The sequence below is a fragment of the Athene noctua genome, chromosome 27, assembly GCF_965140245.1.
Source record: "Athene noctua chromosome 27, bAthNoc1.hap1.1, whole genome shotgun sequence".
NCBI classification, from domain to species: Eukaryota; Metazoa; Chordata; class Aves; order Strigiformes; family Strigidae; genus Athene; species Athene noctua.
The window spans coordinates 4,336,263-4,355,886 of record NC_134063.1 but is presented as its reverse complement, the minus strand read 5'-3'; the positions used below and the strand labels follow the sequence as shown (position 1 = coordinate 4,355,886).

General features: G+C 46.9%; 1 protein-coding gene across 3 annotated transcripts; it reads right to left on the bottom strand.

Annotated features, from left to right (window-relative positions):
• Positions 1-446: 446 nt before the first annotated feature.
• ATCAY (ATCAY kinesin light chain interacting caytaxin) lies at positions 447-19,110 on the bottom strand. 3 transcript variants are annotated; one of them, XM_074927895.1, is made up of 13 exons: positions 18,537-19,110; positions 16,582-16,711; positions 11,986-12,050; positions 11,407-11,628; positions 10,439-10,624; positions 9,672-9,774; positions 8,984-9,115; positions 8,516-8,602; positions 7,929-8,027; positions 7,620-7,655; positions 6,703-6,738; positions 5,925-5,960; positions 447-5,323 (listed from the first exon to the last, which is right to left on the bottom strand). In XM_074927895.1, the coding sequence occupies exons 2-13, from the start codon at positions 16,656-16,658 to the stop codon at positions 5,314-5,316; spliced, it is 1,089 nt and encodes a 362-aa protein (XP_074783996.1). In that variant the 5' UTR covers positions 16,659-16,711; positions 18,537-19,110; the 3' UTR covers positions 447-5,313. The 3 variants fall into 3 exon arrangements, with proteins under 3 accessions (XP_074783996.1, XP_074783998.1, XP_074783999.1); XM_074927897.1 differs by having other exon boundaries at positions 5,925-5,957; XM_074927898.1 differs by lacking the exons at positions 16,582-16,711; positions 18,537-19,110 and adding an exon at positions 14,179-14,418.
• Between the last annotated feature and the right edge of the window lie 514 nt (positions 19,111-19,624).

The following is a 19,624-nucleotide window of genomic DNA, read 5'->3' as shown; positions in this document are numbered from 1 at the left end:
TAAATATGTTAATAATGTATCTAAAACCCACTCAGATTAGACATCTCAGGCATTTTCCTGTAAATACGTGTTTACAAGGGTTTGGGGTTTTTTTTCTGTTTAAATGGCTTTGGGTTTTTTGTGTGTGTGTTTGTTTTTGCAATTTATTTCCAATCATGTTATCAATTTAAGTATAAAAAGATATGCAAAAATAATGTGAGATTAAAAAACCTGAGACAAGTATTGTTCTGTACAGGTTGATAGAAACCCAAGAGAAGCTATTTTTCCATGACTCTCTTCTGAAGCCTAACACTGAGGGAAACTGGGAAAGATCATAGGCCATGCCTGTAGAATAGAAGTTATTTTAGTAAAAACATTCAGAGAGGTTCATTTTGCAGTATCATAATTGCTAGGGATGACTTTGACTTGCTTTATTCAAAGGAGTAACATCCAAAGGAAAATTTTTATTGTATTTTCTCTATGGAGCCAAAGTCTAAATAAAAGATACTGACAAAAAAAAGGGGTATACATTTTTGCTTAAGGATTAGTCTCATTTTAATTGAATATCCACAGATTCTTATGGAATAATACAAAGCAAAAATAATAATACATACTTAACAGCAATCTATGTCTTCTAGCATAAACCACCTAATTACAAACACTTTAGAAAAATGACAGTTCACACGTTTTTTACATGTAGGTTTGGGTTAAAAGGGCCCTCTACAAAGGAAAAAAAAAACTGAGATAGATTATGTTCTATTGTCATGGTGACTTTTTTAAAATTCACTTTACCAGTAGCATGCTGTATTTTTGACTGCCAGTAAATATGGAAATACAAAAGAGAAGACGTGCTTTTGTATTTATAGCAATTTTGCCTGTACATTTCACCTGCTGTCAGGCCAATCTGAGCTTATTGCCACCAGCATTTCATTAACTCTTTTGTTTTTTTCATCCCTAGATATGTAAAATAGAGGATGTGTTGCTTTTAAAACCTTTACCACTTAGGTTTTCTCATACCTGTGTATGCACATCTGTAAGCAAATAATCTTTGGAAAAAACAGATGGAAAAATCGCAATGAGGTATGCTCTAAATATCCACTCACATTTACACAGTACTGTACAGAAGAAATTGTCTTAATTATCCAACTTGAATATACAGCAGCATCTCAGTTTTATTTCCTGTGTCTTCCTCGTGAATCAAAATTAAAATTACTGGACAGTCCCAAATCTGGATGATTCCTAGATGTGCCAAAACAAAGTAGTTTTAACTGTATAAATCTGATGGTTGCTGCATAATGCAGTGACAAGTGCCTGCATTTCCGAAGGCTACGTCAAGTCCTGTGACTACCTTAAAGAGATGGGAAGGTATTTCCTAGTCTGTCATCAGCTGTACAGGAAGGGATCTAATTTTTCAGTTTGTAGGCTGATGTGGGGTGAATGTTGAAATTCAGTCAAGAATTAGACTGTAAGAAAACCATGATTTTTGTGAATACGCTATCATGGGTGTGAAATCATTTTTTTTCTGCAGCTAAAATGTGGCTCTACATGGATTCACCATTAGAAAAATCTCATGAAAGGTAGAATCCTGGACCAGAAAAATGTTGTTGATAATACATGTTGTTTGATATAATACAGTGCATTCATAAGTCAAAATATTTATCCTTGGGAGATGTTTTTATGAGGCAGAAACAAGGCCTGGTGTACATTTGGAACACTGACCAGTATAGCAGTATTGCTGAAAGGATGTAATTTATTTCATTTTATTTTTTAAACATACGTATATATACTGGCAAAAGTCCTAATGTAAATGCACTTTTACTAGCTTTTTTTTTTTCTTTTTTTTTTTTTTTTTTTTGCTGGTATAGCATATTTCTCTTATAAACTGCATCTCCAGTGGAAATGTAGATCTCGGCGGGTAAACCCTTTCACAAATAGGCTTTGAGAACAGCTCTCTTTAAGGAACTGGCGAAGAAATTTGTAAAATGGCTTCGGCCACTTCAGATTTCTGTTTGGTCTATATTGTCACTGCTTGACTTTTGTGCAAGGCAAGTCCTTGGGTTTAAATCACAGGTTGACAACTCCCCATCTGTTTGCAGCCTCCGAAACCTTCCTCAGCTGTCCCTGAGAGGCAATCTCTCACCTCCGCTGCGCTTGGATCCTCATCTGTGATGCTCTTCTAAAGATGAGTGCAGCGTGTTTGGTGGTGTGTTTATTAACGCACGTAGATCTGATTTTGTTTGGAGCCTGTGTAGGTCTAACAACATCATCTGTTGCTCCACATTTGGTACAGGGACACTGCCAACTTGATTGTTTCTGTCAAAGAATTTGTAGCTACTTTGGTTTCAAGTAGCATCTAAAATCACTGAAGAAGTTAATGATACTTTTTTTTTTCCCTATAAAAATGCACTTTTTACATTTAGCTATAGTTTATCCATTATGGGTTGAAGGTTCTTTTCTATGTTGAAAAGACATAGACATCCATCCATCCATCCACCCAGGAACATAAAATTTACACACTCATAAAATTTTGTTAAAAATTAAGATATAGTGCATACTACTTAGAGTGCTCTATCAGAAAGTGCACTTTTTGAAAAATTATTTCAAAGTTACAAATTGACTTTTGTATTCAAACAAATGACTCGCTTCGATCCTGAAATGAAATAGGTAATCTGTCCTTTTCACAGCTGAACTCTTAACCTCTCCCTTAAGGAATTACTTGAAAAAAATATTGTTTCATCTTCAGGACTGCTCATTCTGTAGGTTTTTGTTTTTTTTTTTTTCTGAAAATGTAGACACAGTGTCTTTTCTTTGGAGGAAAAAAAAAACCCAAGCAACAAAACAACCAAACCCCACATTCTTCTGGTATGGTTACTGCTGAGGATCAAGCAGCAGTCTATTTCTTTAGGTCTCAAGACTAAACATAATCTAAAGTTTCCTATCTGCCATGTCCATGTGTTCCATAACAGCAGTATTTTCCATGATGTTTGTGAACATTTTTCACTGAAGTGTTTAGTAACTATGATGCATAAAAGGTTTCTAGAGTTGTACTTTTAAAACATTATTAAATATTCTATCAATTTTGTTCATTATATAATTGTAAACTTCCCTTTCAGTGTCCAACTGCATTGCATTATTTTGTGAAAAGCACAGCAGATGATTTTTTATCTAAATGCACAAAAATGGTCTCAAAAGCAAAAAGGAAATTCTAGGTTGAAGTATTATCAATGAGAGACAGTGAATTCATGTACTCTCATGCTACAAGATTTTTGATTGTTTGTAGTCTGAACTAAAATTAATTTGATCAGAAGAGTCCCTTCTTAATTTCCGTGGGTTCGTTTAGTCCATCTGACAGACCATGTGTGAAGAAGGATACCCAGCTTTGCAGACTGGGTTAACACATTCATGTTTGAAAATTTCTGACTGCTGCTTCTGTCTTGAAACAGATGTCTGCTGACTGGGAAGCTGGAGACAGAACGCTGTTTGTGGGGAGGTGTTACTGGCATAAAACCTAAACTCCAAAAAACCTGAAGTGCTGTTTTTCCCTGTAGCACAGAATTCACTTTGTCAATAACTGGCTCATAATGAAATTTCTAGAAAGCTGTGGAGGTTGATGCTTGCTTGGTGCTTGTTATTAACATGCCAGTGAGACAGAACATGGAGTTTTTACCATCTTCATCTTCTGGGGTTAATGCTGTGGATGCAGTGCTCTGTTTTTCATGCAAAGGTCTGTTCAGTAAATACATTCATGATGGAAGAGCATAAGAAAAACATATATCAAGTGAGAAGATAGAAAGCATATTTGGTGCTCCTTTGTGGCATTCAGGAAAATAAAGATCTCATCTGTAGCAGTTTTACTCACTGAAAGAATAAGAGAAGCTTTATCTATTCAGAGGAGACATCCTTATCTTGGGGAAAATCTTGCTTTGCCAGGATTATGCTCCAGGGGATTTCAGAGCTGAGTGAAGCAGTGATAGTTTCAAATAGTCACGGGTGAGGGTTGCCCGGTCTGAACTATTCCGTATGTGATGAAACACGCAGGTAATTCTTCATCTGCAGTTGTCTGCAGGGGGTTTTAACCTGCTGCATTTGAAACGGTTTATGTAAGTTGGCTCTGGTGAAATCAGGAGTTTTCCAAATTATTTTAGCCAGATATAATTGCTTTTAAAATTTTCTTCCCTTCTTTGCTCACAGAATCCTCACAAGTCCAAAATATAAAATTCAGAGTCTCACTATCACCTCCTGCATCTCTTGGCTGAGAAGCTGAACCCAGGTGCAATGTCCTGCCTCCACATCCGCAGCATTCTCCACCTGGGTTTGTCCCAGTCAGGTATGTTTATAGATGAGGCCCTCATTACCCAGGGATGGCAAGTAGGAAATTTCAAACGTTTAGCAGCTTGTCTCCGCAATAGGAGGTATTAACAGTGAATGATTGTCCAGTGTCATGAAATCAATACAAAGACAAGGCTTGAAAAACTTTTCTGTCCGTAAGGCTCCTTCTTAAAACCAGACCTTTTTGGTGTGTGCGTGTGGATATGAGAAGATGCTCGTAAGAAGGTTCTGTGGAGGCTGCCACGCCGTATGGGACTCTCAAAGTTACCAAGAGTGCCTTACAAATTGAGACAGAACAAATCAGGAAAAAACCATGGCATTTACTGATAGGAATGGTTCTGTGTGAGTTAATAAGAGGAACTGGCAATGAATTAACAGAGGCAGTCAAGGCGGGAAGAGGTGCCTAGACAGGTGGGCACTTGGTATTTTCAGGAAGAGACATATACTGGCTATAGAAAGGATGAAAATTCACTCTTTTCATTGCCTGTATTAGTTATTCCCTGGGGCAATGGCTGTTGTAATGTCTTTATGGAGGAAACTGGGTGTGCAGTTTAAAGCAAAATGTCTCAGTGCTGGCCAGCAGCAAGTTAAGGGAAAGGATTATAATTTAAACAAAAAATATATCTCTTTCTGGGCTGGTGACTAATGGACTACAGGATGCTCTTAACTTACTAAGAGGAAACACGGTTTCTATTTGCACTACTTAATAGCTCTCCACAGATCATCATTGAAGCACACTGCAACCTGTCCTGAAAAGTGCTATTCTTGGCTCATTTTGATTTGTGATTTGTTGGTAGTTTTTGGTGATTTTTTTTTTTTTTTTAAAGTAAAATGTTTTCAAAAAGTTTAAAGGACTTTGCATCTTGGAGACAGGGGAGGCAGGCTCCGTGATCTTACAGAACTTGGAATAAGATGGTGACAAGGTCTTATACCAAAAGGTCATTTACGTGGGTGACTGCCAGGCTGCGTCATTCTTCTGCTCCATTCATTCCACTCTGCTTCGATTCATGACATACTGGGAAGGAACAGAAAGACAGAGGTATTTTTAGAAAGCAAATTGTAGTAAAAAAAATTTGTTATTCCCACTATGTCAAAAAATATGAGTATGTTTGGGTGTTATCCTCTACAAAGTTGTATCAGGGCCAAAGATAATGTCACTCACAGCTTTAGTAGGCTTTTTCTTCTCTAAGGAAGTGAACGAGAGTGAACAAGACCATGAAACAGTTCGGGTAAAGGAAGGCAGCTCTGCAGTAAATGCCCCTGTGGACACTTTTACCACGTGGCAAATGCCAGGTAATTTATTGAGGGGCAGCTTTTCTCATGCCCCCAGAGCAGCTGCAGCTGCGACCAGCCCGTGCTTTGAGACAAGCCGCAGTGGCTGTGGCTGTGACCGTGGCGGGGTGAAGGTGTCAAAGCCTCCCGGTTCTGTCCCCCCCTGCTGCAAAGTGGCTGGAGCCTCTTTTGTGCTCCATGAGCTAAAGAGGTCCTGGGTCTAACCCAGTCTTGTCGTTCCTGTTAGGGGGTTACAAACGCAACGAAATCTATCACACGGAGACAAACAGAAGACAGTTCAAAAATGCAATGAAATCTATCACACAAACAGAGACAAATCAAACCTGGTTTCTTGATCCTCTGCTGGGGCCACAGGCCTGCTTGGAAGAGAACCAGCAAAACAGTAAGTGAATCTCCACCACAAACTAATCACCTTCTCTTTTGGCCCTGAGGTCCCATTTGTTTCTTGGAACCATTCAGACTTATCCAATGGATCTTGGCAATTTTGATCAAAGCTCCATTTTTTATTTTTTTTTTTTTCTGGGAAGAGAATAGCATGAATATGCACTGTTCCCCCTCAGGAGCTAGTTAGATAGAATAAAAAAAAAGTGAGGCTATATCATTCTGAAGCAGAGCTAAAGCCAGGCCAAATTATCCTGGCATAGAATTTTGACACTGTCTTTCAAACCTGCCTAGAATTTTCCTTCCCATCTAAAGTTACAGCCTCATATGTTGGCTTTACGCACACCCAAGATGTGCCTGACAGCAGTATTTGGCCTCTGCATTGCACCATCATGCAAATGCTACAACTGAATGTCAGGAGACTGTTCCCTGGTGCCTCTGGCTCTGGTCCATGACCAAATGGGTTCGCTAGCTTTACGGAGGTAAAAAGCAGTGTCAGGAATCCATTTGCATAGGTGAAGGTCAATAAAATCACAGAAGTGGTAGCACAGGGAGCTGGTAGGGAGAGGAGAGGCTTTATCAGTTCCCAGACACTTTAGAAATGTCCTGTTGGGTCCAAACATCTCCCAGGGGCGCTACCGAGCAATAGGGCCATCCTCACCGCCGAAGACTGGTTAAGCTATTTCATAAGTGAAGGATAAACAAAAAAAGAGTCGTTACCTTTCCTTCTCAGCCATGTCTTGTTTCTCTTCTGCCCTGTAAACACAAGTCACATTTGAAATCTATCACCTGGAGGCGAGCAGTGTGGAAGTGTAGAGTGTCTAAAGCCTTTCTAGGGAGATAGGGGGACCTCAGCCAGAGGTTACAGAGGATCCGAAACCACTTCTCGTCCCTGTGATATACAGCTCTGATAATACTAATGCTCTCAGGACGCCTCTGTTGGCGCTAGAGGGAGGTAGCTGACTCATTTGGGCTGGACAACTCGCTTTTCTGCAGCTAATGAACTGAATCCTCCCAAACTGGCATCTCCCATTCAGTTCCCCAGCTCGAGCAGGTGTTATTACAGCACACTGCTCTTGTGCTGACCCAGCTGGTCCTTCCTCTGGTCGCGGCTGCCTTTTGCTTTAGCAGAGCTGATTGTTATCACTGTTTATGGCCAGCACTTCTAACCGAAATCACCAGCGATGGAATGGGTCTAGCAAATGAAAAAAAACCAACTGTAAACTAATGGCCCTCTTTACACCACTCTAGCAGAATGAAGTGGCTTTTAAAAGAAGCACTAGCTCTCACTTTAAGGTCAGTTTGCATCATCAGATGGGGAAAATGTGCCATTTTTATACATAAAGTGATTTCTGATGACCTTGGCTAGCACATAGGGTGCATGTTCAGGATGTGTGCACCGATGGGGTTAAGAGGAACAGTTCTATGGATAAATAAACTTTTAATCAAACTTCTCCTCCCTCCTGCAGCTTTTGCTTATTTTCAGAAAATCAGTAGGAAATAAGTGTAGGCTGTGTGGGATATCAGGGTAGGAGGAACACAGAATTGACTGGTTATAACACAAATAGTGATGAGAGAAAGCAACAGCATCCCAAGAAAATGAACTCACCCTCCATCCCCCCCAAAACTAATTTTACCTTTCTTTTCTGGCCTTGATCCTCTCTTCTTCATATCTGCAACAAACAGGAAAAATTCTTTAAATGTCACCCAGTCAGGACTGTACACTTTTAGTAAAATGCAATGTTTGCTCTGAAGGTGACAGAAACTGCAAAGTAGCACAGCGTGCAGGCTCTTGCTTGGCACCAGTACACGTGTAAGATAAGGTTGGCCCCGGGCTCTGTGTTTCCAGTACATGGGTTTTGACTCAACACAATATCCTGCTACAGAGGATTTTTGTCCCCCACCTCCTCAGAGCTACGTGTGCCCCAGGTCCCCCTGATACTCACTGTAAGACACAGTCTGGGATCTGTACGTGCTCCATTGGGATGAGCTGCTCCAGTTCCTCCAGGCTGTGAACATACTGGATCTTATTGATAAACTTCACACTGGCAGAGAGAGAGAAAGAGCGTGTGCTTGAGGTCTCATTTTGATGTTCTCTCCATCGGAAGTCAGAATTTTCCTGATGGAAATGAGGAGTTCTGCATCTCTGTATCCTCTGTAGTCTGAGCGTACCCGTGTCCTCCCGGTGCTGACGTGCTGATGACTAAAAGTTTTCATGAGATGGCACTTTACTGCACCTCACTTTCACTCCCACCTCTCAATATTTGTAGGAGGGAAAAAGGACCACCATTCCTGCACTTGCCAGTAAATCTTTAAGTGCTACCCACTGGGACAAACTTTGATTTGGATCTAAGTCACCAGTGTCTCCTAAAACCACCTCTAGAGTTGTCCTTGGAAGCATCAGAGAGAGGTAGGATAAATGATGAATGGTTTCACCTTGGTCTCTACTAGTTAAAGGTGAGCTTAAGATCTGATTCGTGAGATTAAACTTCCACTCCAAAACCAGCTGAGTTTGGCAACATGTTATATTTACCTGATAAAGGGTCTGGATATAGCCAGCACTGTCCGGATGAACCACGAAGGATGCACGATTATCAATGCTTTGAGGTTTTTACGCAGCCTGTGGAAAAGCCATGGGACAGAAACTCAGGTTCAAAGTACCTTTTCTTAAACTCGCCTGTAACCGTCACAGCACTAATAAGTGTTATGATGCTCACCAGCCTCAGCTGGGTGTCTCCAGACAAAAGCCTTAAGAGCCCTATTTAAGCTCAAACTTGGGTGCTGTATCAGATTTCTGTGAAGATGCTTGTGAGGGAAGAAGGAGGAGGAAGAAGTGATGAAGAGAGCCTAGAGTAAATCAGAAGGCTGTGACAGAGGAAGGGATTACAGAATGTGGGGAGTGAGGAAGGAGGGGTGGCCGGGAAGGCTGCAAGGAAGCAGTGGAAGAGATGTGGGAAGAGGACAGGGAAGAATGAAGAGGCAACACCAGCAGGACTCTCACCTTCTGTCTATCATCTGATAGCATTTCTTCAGCCAGCCGAGGCCTGGCATCCTCCTACGGGGCGTTGCTCCGTTTAGGTACACGATCATATAGTCCTCAGCCACCAGCAGCTCCAGACTACTGATCACGTACCTGTTGGGCAGTGATCAAAAAACAACAGGGACATGAGACTCAAAAAAAAAAGTCCCTTGAGGTTTCTTCAGGTGGCTGTGTATCATCCCAAAAGGACTCCAGCCACATTCTTTGTAGACCTTGGAATAGGTTTCAAATTCTCGGCAGGATGCCCAGGGGTCTTTCTCAAGGGTGTTTCTCAGGGATTGCTGGTGCTTGTTAGCATAGTGCCTACACTGATGGAGATCCCTGCACCATTCTTCCGCCTAGCAGTAGCATCCACCAGCTGTTCAGCATCCTATGCACATGCTCTACCCTGGTTGTGAGTCCATCACTGGCATAATTAGCACTAAATGTTCGAATGCTCTGACTTACTGGATTTGGATGCAAACGCTGTGGGCAGTGTCTTACCCAGTGACACTCGCTCCAGTCTGCAGCTGCACAATGGATACATCTGGCCTGGATTCAAACTACTTCCAGCTGAGGTTCCTGATGCAGTGGATACACGGACACTGTTTTCCTAGAGCCCGAGTTACCTTCCTTGCCCTCCTCTCCCTCATCGACCCCAGCCACTTACAGGAAGAGGTTCTCCATGATGTAGTGGTAATCGGCCAGGTTACTGTCCGGCAGATAGCAGGCAGCAAAGACAATGATGGCATTGAGACCTTCTCCGTAGTATCCTGGGGAAAAGAGACACAGGCAGCATCAGTGACTCTTTCCAGGGGGAGATGCAAGAGTTGAGGGAAAAACGGCACTGAAGATGTATTGCCAAATTTGGGCCTGTGCTGGTTTTTGTGCCTCTGTTCAGCTCTAGGTAAGTGTTTGTCTCTTGCAGACCTCTTTCATGATCTGATTTGCCTCTGATCCTGGTTTTGGCTATAACAGGCATGTGGGGTTCAGGGAGGGAATTTGTGTGTGTCAGCACAGAGCTGAGAGCTTTGCCCTGGGTGGCTGCTTGGCTTTGCTCAGATTTGAGAAGCGGCCTCTAACTGTGGACGCAATGGCCCTTCGCTGTGCCTCCAGAGACTGATCCCTACAGAGGGATTAAGCCCCTGCAGTCCCTTCATCACTGGCAATGCTGCCTGCACCCGGGGCTGAGGATTGGGGTACATTCCATCTTGTTCAGAGCCAGCTTTATCACTGCTTTGGCTTACTGAAAGCCTGCTACAGCAACTATATGTTTTTTACCATGAGCTGGGTGCTTTTGTGCTTGTCTGCCACATAGTGGTACAAAATGAAGAGCAGTTTTTCCCTAAAGATGCCAGTCATGGCATCCCCTCCAGTTTGACAAAGGTGGACAGAAAGAAATCCACCAAGCCAGGATTAGGCCTCCCTCCCCCTCACCTCCGTGTGTCACCACTCTCATGTAGGGTTTGATCATCTGGAGGTCGATGCGGTGCTCCTGCTCTCCAATGATGACAGTCCTCCAGAGCCGTCCGTTAGTAGCACTCCCATCTTCTGTCCCACCATCCCCAAACAGGTCTGCGCTGTCCCCAGGCATGTTCTTGGCTGTGGCTACAGGAGTGTCATCTGGAAAAGGGACAAACATTTCTGCCTTTAATATAATGTATGAAGAGGCTCTGCAAGAGCTTTGGTGTGCAGTAAGAGACAAGAAAAACCACGAATGGAGGATGATCCCTTGATCTGTGTAAGTTTGTGGTTCTTAATCTTGTCCCATTGCCAAACTGTAATAGAAATAAGCTTATCATCTCATGCTGCTTCAGTACCTGCAGTCACAGGTCGGGCACCTGAATTTTGCTGGATCCTCCTTCAGATCCATCTATATGGCTGAAGAAGGCACCGCCTGTGGCAAACGGGTTGTCTTCTGATCTGCTAGCAGAGCTGTTTGCACGAGTCCTCCTTAGCCCGATTCAGTCCAGACCAGCCAGGTTAGCAAAGACCATGTTATTCGAGATGTTTGAACATTCCCGTGACAGCTCTACTGGCAGAGCTGAGCAGGCAGCGCCTTCCAGCTTGGAGTGGTGGCCCAGCTGCTGCTGGAAGGGCACGTGTGTCCACAGCCTTATCCTGAATTATGGCCAGACTGGGGTTTGTAAGTCCCTGAACTATTTTTGCCCACACTATCCCCTGATGGAAGTGCTGCAATAGCAGCACTGGGACTCCTGGGCTATAGCTGGGGTCCTGCTGGGGCAGATGCTCTGTGGAAGATGGGGCCTGGTTGTGTGTGCTGTGTTTCACTGCTGGTGGAGTTGGTCATCAGCTGCTGATGGTGAGTGGTGTCAGAAGTGGCTAAAATGAGGCTAAAAAAAGCCCCAACCCTTGCAGACATTCACCCCAAACCAGCCTTTTACCTTCCCATTCCAGTTCGTTCCCGTTTCCCAGGAATTCAAGGGAATCTGTCTCATCAGGAGTTTCAATATCGTCCACATTTATGTCGAGGTCATCTGGTGTGTCCAAGAAGTCATCGGAGAGAATGGAGCCTTCACTCTGGTCCAGGGAAATGTTGATTTCGGGTGCAACAAGTGTCTTCCGCTTACGATGCGCCCCATTAAAGTTCAAAGTATTTGGGGGAGCTGGAGTTAAAAGGAAAATAACTGACAAGTTGTCCTCATCCTCTACCCTTAGTGCAAGACACGGTGCTTTCATTATGCACGTTTCAAGCTACGGTCTTGGAAGCTAAAAGTGGTGGCTCATAGCTGGCAGGTTCTGGATGCCTGCAGGTATGGCTGGATAAAAACACCCGCACTTTTGAGATACCTATTTCCTCCCCCAGCTTCTTGTGAAAAAATAGAAAATTCTGCTGGTTTCCTCTCCCATGTGGGATTTTTTTGTGGATACTCCAAGAGAACTGGCTTTTGTGCTAACTGCAAGCTGCCGTTCCCATAGGCTTGTTTTCCTTTGAACTCCTGACAAGGCAGACTGGTACTTACAGGATGTATTCTCGTCTTCTGTAGGGCTGCCCAGCGACTCCATCCCTGTCTCTTCTGGGAGAGGTCTGCAGGCAAGCCAAGATGTGGAGGTAAAAAGACAGGAGATAACGGGAGATGTTTAGGAGAAAGTCACTCCATGGCAGAGAGTGGTGAGAACTGGGGACATCAGGGAAAAACATGCAGCCCCATGTGTGCTCTGCCCTTTCCCTTTCGCCGGTGAGCTCAGCCTGACGGATACCCTCAGTGATTTGCCCAAGAGCAACCCAGCAGCTGTGTTTTCTTACTGAGTACTGTGTAATCCCTAGTAACCTCCAAACTAGCCCTGCATTTACACCCCCCAAAACATCCTTCATGCTGCCATTCAGCCAAGAGGCTGGAAGATCCAGCCAGGGACACAGGAACAAATCCTGTCCCCAGAAGAGCCTGGTAACATCCTCACTTTCTCCGTATTTTCCCCACTTTTATCTCTGTCAGAAGTTTGAGAGGCAGTGCCGCTCTAGGGCTCCTTATCAAGGGTACCAGGGAACATCTTCTGCAGTTGGTACTTTGTATTCCTGGTAGGCAATGCAGTGGGCTGTCCAGACAGCCTGAATTTGGCTGTTCCTGAGCCCAGCAGTGGATGCTTTGATCCTGGCAGCAGCTGAGCCAGCAGTGGATGCTTAGCACAAGAGCACTTTGCACTCCCCGCCAATGGTTTTGTAAAGTGCATCCTGCTTTCTGCCACAGGCCGCAGCTACAGCAGAGCAAAACTTTATCCAAAGCACCTGCCACAACCACCTCTCGGGGGGAGGCAGCTGCCTCCTTGGTCTGTAGGGACTTTGCTCTAAGGCAGATGGTGTTCAAGGCAAAGATCAAACCTTAGGTGTGCTCCTGGAATTGTCACCCCATCCTCACCTCAGCCCCCATTTCACAAAAGCTGACAGTGATACCCAAACCCTGCTGAGGTTTGGGAGCAGCTTCATTCTGAGCTAAGATCCAGGTGCCAGCACTCAAACATGTATTTTGGAGCCAAAGGCTGACCCACAGCTTCCTTTCTGGGGCTCCATGGCAGAGGTCAGCATCTGTAGCTTCTTGAGCCTGGCTCCTGCACCCTCGGTATAAATCACCTTGCCTCCAGCCTGAGGCTAGAAGCATCCATTGATTTAAAACTTGGCCTTCCTGTACAGATGCTAATGCCAAATCTCATTACGGGGCTGTCACCCTTTGGAAGGTGCTGGAGTTGCTCCTGACCCATACTGGACTAAGTGAAGTCAGAATCTGGCCCCCAGTGAGGAACCCTAGCTGGTGGCTGAGCAGCACACTCCCCACCCTGAGCTGGATATTTTCTGGATGCTTAATTTGAGCTGGGCCTTGTGCCTGTCCCCTGGCATTAGCCGGGTTTGAAACTTCTTGCGCAGCATGACCAAACCCCACCAACCCCACGACATGTTCATGTCATCAAAGATCTGTTTAAAAGGGACCTTCTGAGCCTCCTCGTTTCACCTGCTCCTTGCTGGAAGCTCCCCCTTAACATGGCGAAGAGCTTTTACACCTCCAGGTGTAAAATCCTGGGTGCTGGCACAGCCTTGGGGTTGAACGTGGGGAAAACCCCACCAATTTTAAGGTAGTGCTGTAAGAATGGGGATGGGACTGTGCATGGGGCTGGTGTCCAGCAGCTGCCAGCCCTGTGGTCCAGCGATGGCAGGGAGAGGTGATGGGACCGGCACCGAGCCCGCAGGAGGATACAGCCCAGCTCTGCCCTACAAAGGCACCTCTTCGGGCTGCCATGACACCAGAGCCACCAGCCAAATTAAACCCTATAAATATTTAGATTAAAGGATAATCCTCTCCTAGCTGGTCGTTGTATATTTATGAGAGTTGGAGAATTGATCAAAGGCTCCTTCCTCGCTTGTGCAGCACCCGGACTCTGTGGGCTGCCACAATATTCCCGAGCAGTCAGAAAGATCCCTCTGCCCCCTCCAGCTTCTCCTCCTCCCTTTTGCTTTTGTCTTGAACGGGGCCTGGCTGGTTGTTTATCTGACTGTGAGCTGGCGCCTGGCACAACTTGGTGATACAGCATCAAAGGGAGGCGGGGGGGGGAGAGGCCCAGCTGCACCGAGTACGTGCTGCCGTCAGGCACTCTGCTCCCTGATGCTCCAGTTAATTTAAGGAAAGCAATTCAAAAGTCAGAGGTGAAGAAAAGGGCTTTCTTACCTTCCCAAAGGCTGCTCGAATCACTACCTCCCCGTCTCTCGTGTAAATCTTCCTCCCCAAACGCAGCTATAGCCCCAGATGCCAAATTTGCTGAACGAAGCAGGTTTTCTAAGGGTCGGGTGCCACCATTTTGCTTTCTGCTGAGAGCCTGCTGCCCAGTTTCCCTCTACAAACACCTTTTCTCGGGCTCCCACAGCCTGAGCCCTCCCGGCCCGTTATCCGCTGGCAGCGGGATGGAGTGAGCATGCTCCTGCATCCGCCCCGGGCACCGCGGCAGTCGCGACGCAGGGCAGCGCTCGCACGCTCAGACAGACAGACGGACAGACAGACAGACAGACAGAAGCTAAACCTTCAGGGAGCAGCAGGAGGGAGAACGCTTTCCTCTCCGCTTCCTCGCTGCTTGCTCAGTGCCTGGGCATTGCACCTTTGCAGCCTGCAAGGCAGGAGTTTGTTCTGCAGATCAGCTTCTCAGGGAGGGATGGGAATGTCGCCTTGTGTCCTTAATGAGCAGCTGAATTCAGCTCCCCCAGCCCAGATCTTTGTCTAGGATATTTTTTTTTTTTTTTGTGGCAAGATTGGTTAATCACAGCTAAGCAAAAATAGCTATGCAGCAAATCATCTGCTAGAGAGCTACTGTCCCACATGCAGCAGCTTCTGCCCTATTATTTTAATGCTTCTAGGAGGAAGTGTCTTGAAGATTATTATTTATTTATTTTTAATGCCATTTAAACACAGCTAGCATTCACTCGTTTGCCTCATGGCTGTTTGGGCTCTATTTCACTTGCACTGTTCCTGATTTAATCCCTCTGCAGCCATCTATCAGCAGGCTACGGAGCTTGTTTGGAGGGCTCTGGCCTCATCCCTGCCACTGGCTTGCCACCCAGCCATGGTCACATCCCTTTGCCTCTCCCTGAGCTTTGTTTGCTAGGCAGGAGTGCTGATGCCTGTGTTAGGTGGTGCTGGGGGCTCTGCAGAAAAAAATGCCCCTTGAAGGCCTGGCTGGGGCTGGGGCAAGTTTGCTGCTTGCATGGCAAGTGTTAATCAGAACCTGGCAGCTCCTTCTCCAACGTGGTGTGGGTTACTGTGTAGGTGTCCAGGTGCTCGTCCAGCTTTGTCCCCAGATCTTCTAGGGAGCCTTGGGTCAATGCTTTCCTCTTTCTATACTCTACTTTCTTTTCTATTTACCCCGCTTTCCTTTCTACTCAATTAAAAGCTTGTGAGCACTGTGCTCTGGAGGAGCCTTGGGCTGGCAGAGATCCATCAGCCCGAAGCTCTGCCCAGCTCTGCTCTCAGAGGAAAGAAAAAATCCATCCTAGAAACCCAAGGGCTTGTCTTGAGCCCACCTCTGGGGCCAGCGGAAGGACAAGGCACGTCCTGTGAGCCGGGTGCTGGGCTGGCAGACAGAGGTGCTTAGATTAGTGATGCAGCTGGACCCGGTTAAACAGAGCTCAGCTCATCTGCCGGTGCCGAGGGGAACAGGAGACCCTTTCTAGCACGGCAGGGGCTGCGCCCGCCCGCCCGCCCAGCACACTGCGCCACTGTCTGCGAATACAGGGGCTCTGTGGGCTGCCCGGGGGAGTTCAGCTGCAGCTGGGCCAGCGTGAAAAGCCCCTCAGCAGCCCAGACCCCAGCTGCAGCAAGGCTTGGTGTTGGCCACGCTGCGTGTGCCCCAGCGAGCCGCTGCTGGCCCAAGGGCTTTAAAGTTGGATGTGGGGGGGAGCGCTGGGGTGGGGATGAGGTTGGGTGCACCCTTTGGGTGGCTGCAGGGAGTTCAGCGCACGTGGAGCTTGCAGGGATTTTTTGGACGCTGTGCAGTTAATAAAGCGTCTGTGAAGGTGAAAGTGCCATTCTGGCACCTTCTGTCACCCACACACCATTTCTTACAAGGTTTGCAACCATGCAGCTTCTGCATGTCAGTGCCGGCGGGCACTGCTGCCCAATGACTCCGCTTCCTGTGGCAGATTCCTGGCAAAGCAGCTTTCCTCTGTTTGGGGAGACACTGTTTGATTCAGAGACTGGGAAGGAGTCCACCCATCCACCCCGATATGTGTCCATCCATCCCTGTATGCGTCCATCCATCCTTATGTCTGTCCGTCCATCCATCCATCCATCCATCCATCCATCCATCCATCCCTTCCTTCCCTCTGCACCCAGCTCCTTACCCTCTCCTTGGCATGCTCACAGAGGGTTGCCAGAAGCCTCCCCAAAATTTTTAGGCATTCAGAGCAGCCTTGCTACCAAAGCTCAGTTCTCTGGCCAGAATTGCCCTGTTGGAGTTAAGACTCCTGTTGCCTCTAGGGCTGGTGGGAGGGACCCACATTCTCTGTGGCCTGCTGGTTTCTTACAGGAAGAAATAACATTTTCCTGGGCTTTTTTTTTTTTTTTTTTTTTCAGGGAACAAACCTGGGGAAGTCCTCGTCTTGCCATTCTTCCTTCACATCCACATTTTCCATCCGCAAAGTGGCTTCTGTGGTTCCCATCGTGCTCAGAGAGGGGCTGGCTGCACGGCAGTTCCCTCGAGGAAGGGCTCAGGCTGGAAGGTGGAAGGCAGGAGAGGTTGGCATTGAGCACCCTGACCCGGGAGGGTTTAATCTGAACCGTTCAGAGCAGGTATGCTGATACCATGCTCCACAGAGAAGCAGAGTGATAGCTGCTTGTTTTGCCAAAGCAACAAGGCAAGGACATGGGGTTTTGTAGCTACCTGACACGGTTTGGACAAGAAAGAGGAGGTGAGGTTGGCCTTGGATCAAAGCAAAAGGTCTGTCTGTGCTCTGTGTGACCTTAGCACTTCTCCCTGAGGATCAACACTGCCTGGGCTGATGTCCACCCATTTTTCCCTTGCTATTTCTCTTCCAATACTAATCTCAACATAAACAAGCACCTCTGCTGAGGGAAATGAAATGTGGCTGAAAGGGAAGAGAAGAGCTCCTCCCAGGCTGGTTTTAGGTTGGTTTGGCAGTAGCACCAGTTTCCATTTTGCTGGCCTGGGCAGAAGTTAATGGCTTTGGTTTTGCAGAGAAATTCCTGACTGGTGCTGCCTGGCCTGGGCTCCATCCCCACGTTTGTCCCTGCACCCAGAGAGAAATGGAAGAGAGCAGAGAGGCCTTCACAGGGATGTTGAACGTCCTTCCACACCCCTGAAGAATTCACAGCTCTGCCTTGCTTCCAGGTAAACCAAAGAGATGCCAAAAAACCGGAGCACCTCAAATGGAGGCAAGGTGGGGGTGCTGTTCCCTGGGCTTTCTCCTGCACCGGTATGAACAGAAGTTCAAATCCAGTGAGCCTTGTTTTCACTCGTACTAACACCCCAGCAGCACGAGGTGCCCTTAGGACCATATATATCATTTACCTTCACTAGAAGGTTCCTACGCTGCCAGCTAGCAAAAACCAGACCTTTGTACCTATTTCCCAGGGGCTGTTCCTGCAGAACCTTGCAGGACCAGCTCTGGTCAGAGAGCAGATCCGCTGCTCTCAGCTGGGTGTTGCTGCAGCTGAGCTTAGTAGCACCTGAGGCTGGAGGGGACGAGGTCAGGCCTTGTATAGAACATGTTCCAGGGAAATCAGCTCATATATTGGGCACATGCATTAACCTGTCCACCGCAGGACAGTTGTGAATGCTCTTCCTGAGCTCAGCCTTTACACTGTAAATGTACCCAGGCACTGGCTGGATACTAACATTTTTATTTTTTTTTAGGATAAGGGACCTAAGGTGATTTCTCAAATGGATGGGGTAACTGTCTCTGTTTCCTGGTGTCAGGGAAATCAGCACCTAGCAGAGTTTGACCCATAGCTATATGGAGAGCCAGTGCTTTTTCTGTTTCCTTTGGAGGCTTATATTTACAGAGGGTGTCACCGGTGATGATCTGGAGGGAGATAAATCTGTCTGCGTGTATCTGGTTTAAAGGAATGGAGCTACGTAGAGGCCTGAGTAAATCCAGCATCTGTCTTTATTACAGGCGCTGGCAGAGACAGGAATCAGAGCAAAGAGCTGGCTGGGAGCGCTGCAGGGCGCTCGCTCTCCCTGCCCCACGTCTCTCAGCCTCCCCTCCCAGCACACACACGGGGTAAGCTGTCCTCACCCCCGCCTGGCTGCCTGCGATGCCCATGACACCGTCACACATGTCTCCATTTTTGATTTCCCTACGTGCAGGCAAAGGAGATACCTTGGGGCTCAGAGAGACCCCACCTTCCCTCCCTCCTCCCCACCGCTGTCATCCGCTTTCTGCTGACCCTGAAAAGCATCATGGAGGGAGGAAGAGAAAGGAAAGATGTGAAAGCAAATCCCAGGCTGGCGGCTGGTGTTTCTTAATCTCAAACCTTGCCCAGCAGCGTGGAAGCCCAGATGATGCTGTACTCACCGATGCTTGTGGCTAACGAGGAACAAAGAAGATCCTGCCTGTATCCCAGCCAGGCATTCCTCCCGATGGAGCCGGGCTGCTCAGCAGGTCCAGCACCCCGATCCGGATGCAGATACGTGCGGTTTTCTCAGTGGAGGAGTGTGGGGATGCATCTAGGTCGGCCTTTCTCGCAGCAGTTGTTGCTTTGTGATTTGGATTTTGTTGAGGGGGGGGTGGAATTGAGGGCAGTTATTTGTATTCTTCCATGGCTGCTGCTTCCTCTGCTGCCTCCCTCCCCTCCAAGGTATTATTATTTTCCTCGTGCAGCTGGCTAAGCCTCAGCTCTCTTAAATCAGCTAATTGCACTGCTTTTGTGTGTGAGGAGGATGGCGGTGGTGGTGATGACAGGGAGGGGGGTGTTATGGAGGATGGGTGGAGAGAGGAGCAGAAAGCACCCCCCTTTCAGTGTCACCTCTCCTCCAATTGGCTGCGAGGTACCAAATATCTCCCTACACTCTTCCTCCGGATGAGTGATGCTGAGCACACCGTCTCCTTGCTGCTTTCAGTGGGAGCGAGGGGTGCCCATCATCCAGCAGGATCTGGTCCTAGAGGAGGTGTGGGAGCTGGAGAGGGGTGGGTGGGAAGGGGAGGGCTTTTTAATACAGTGCATCATTCACTGAGAAAGTAAAAGGTGTCCTCAGCGTGCGGCAGGATGCAGGATTTAATGGTCCGTCTCACCTCGCACATACAAAGCTGATTTGTACCTAATCCTCAGGCACTGGTCTCACTTCTGGTGCCAGGGGCTGTACAGACAGACCCAGCAGATGGGTCTCCTTGTGCTGGGGGATCGACTCCTGTTCCCTGCCTCCAGGATCTCTTTACAAATCTAAGAGTGAATGAAGCAGCAGTGATTGCCACCTGCTCCGTGCCTGGGGTCACATCTCTGCCTTCTGGTTCCTGGGCTTCAGCAAACAGCCTTCCCTCCAGCTCAGGCCAGAGCCACAGCCCAGCCGCTGGTGGAGGTGGGGTTAGTTTGATCACAGAATCATCTAGGTTGGAGAAGACCTTGAAGATCATCCAGTCCAACTACGATGACGTCTGCTGTCAAA

Bases quoted from the DNA above. Each gene is read 5' to 3' on its own strand.
- ATCAY (XM_074927895.1), bottom strand. From the start codon at position 16,658: ATGGGAACCACAGAAGCCACTTTGCGGATGGAAAATGTGGATGTGAAG. The intron at 10,625-11,406 runs GTAAAAGGCTGG...TCCCTTTTCCAG, and splicing joins GAACGAACTGGAATGGGAAG to ATGACACTCCTGTAGCCACA. The intron at 8,603-8,983 runs GTGAGAGTCCTG...GCTTTTCCACAG, and splicing joins TATCAGATGATAGACAGAAG to GCTGCGTAAAAACCTCAAAG.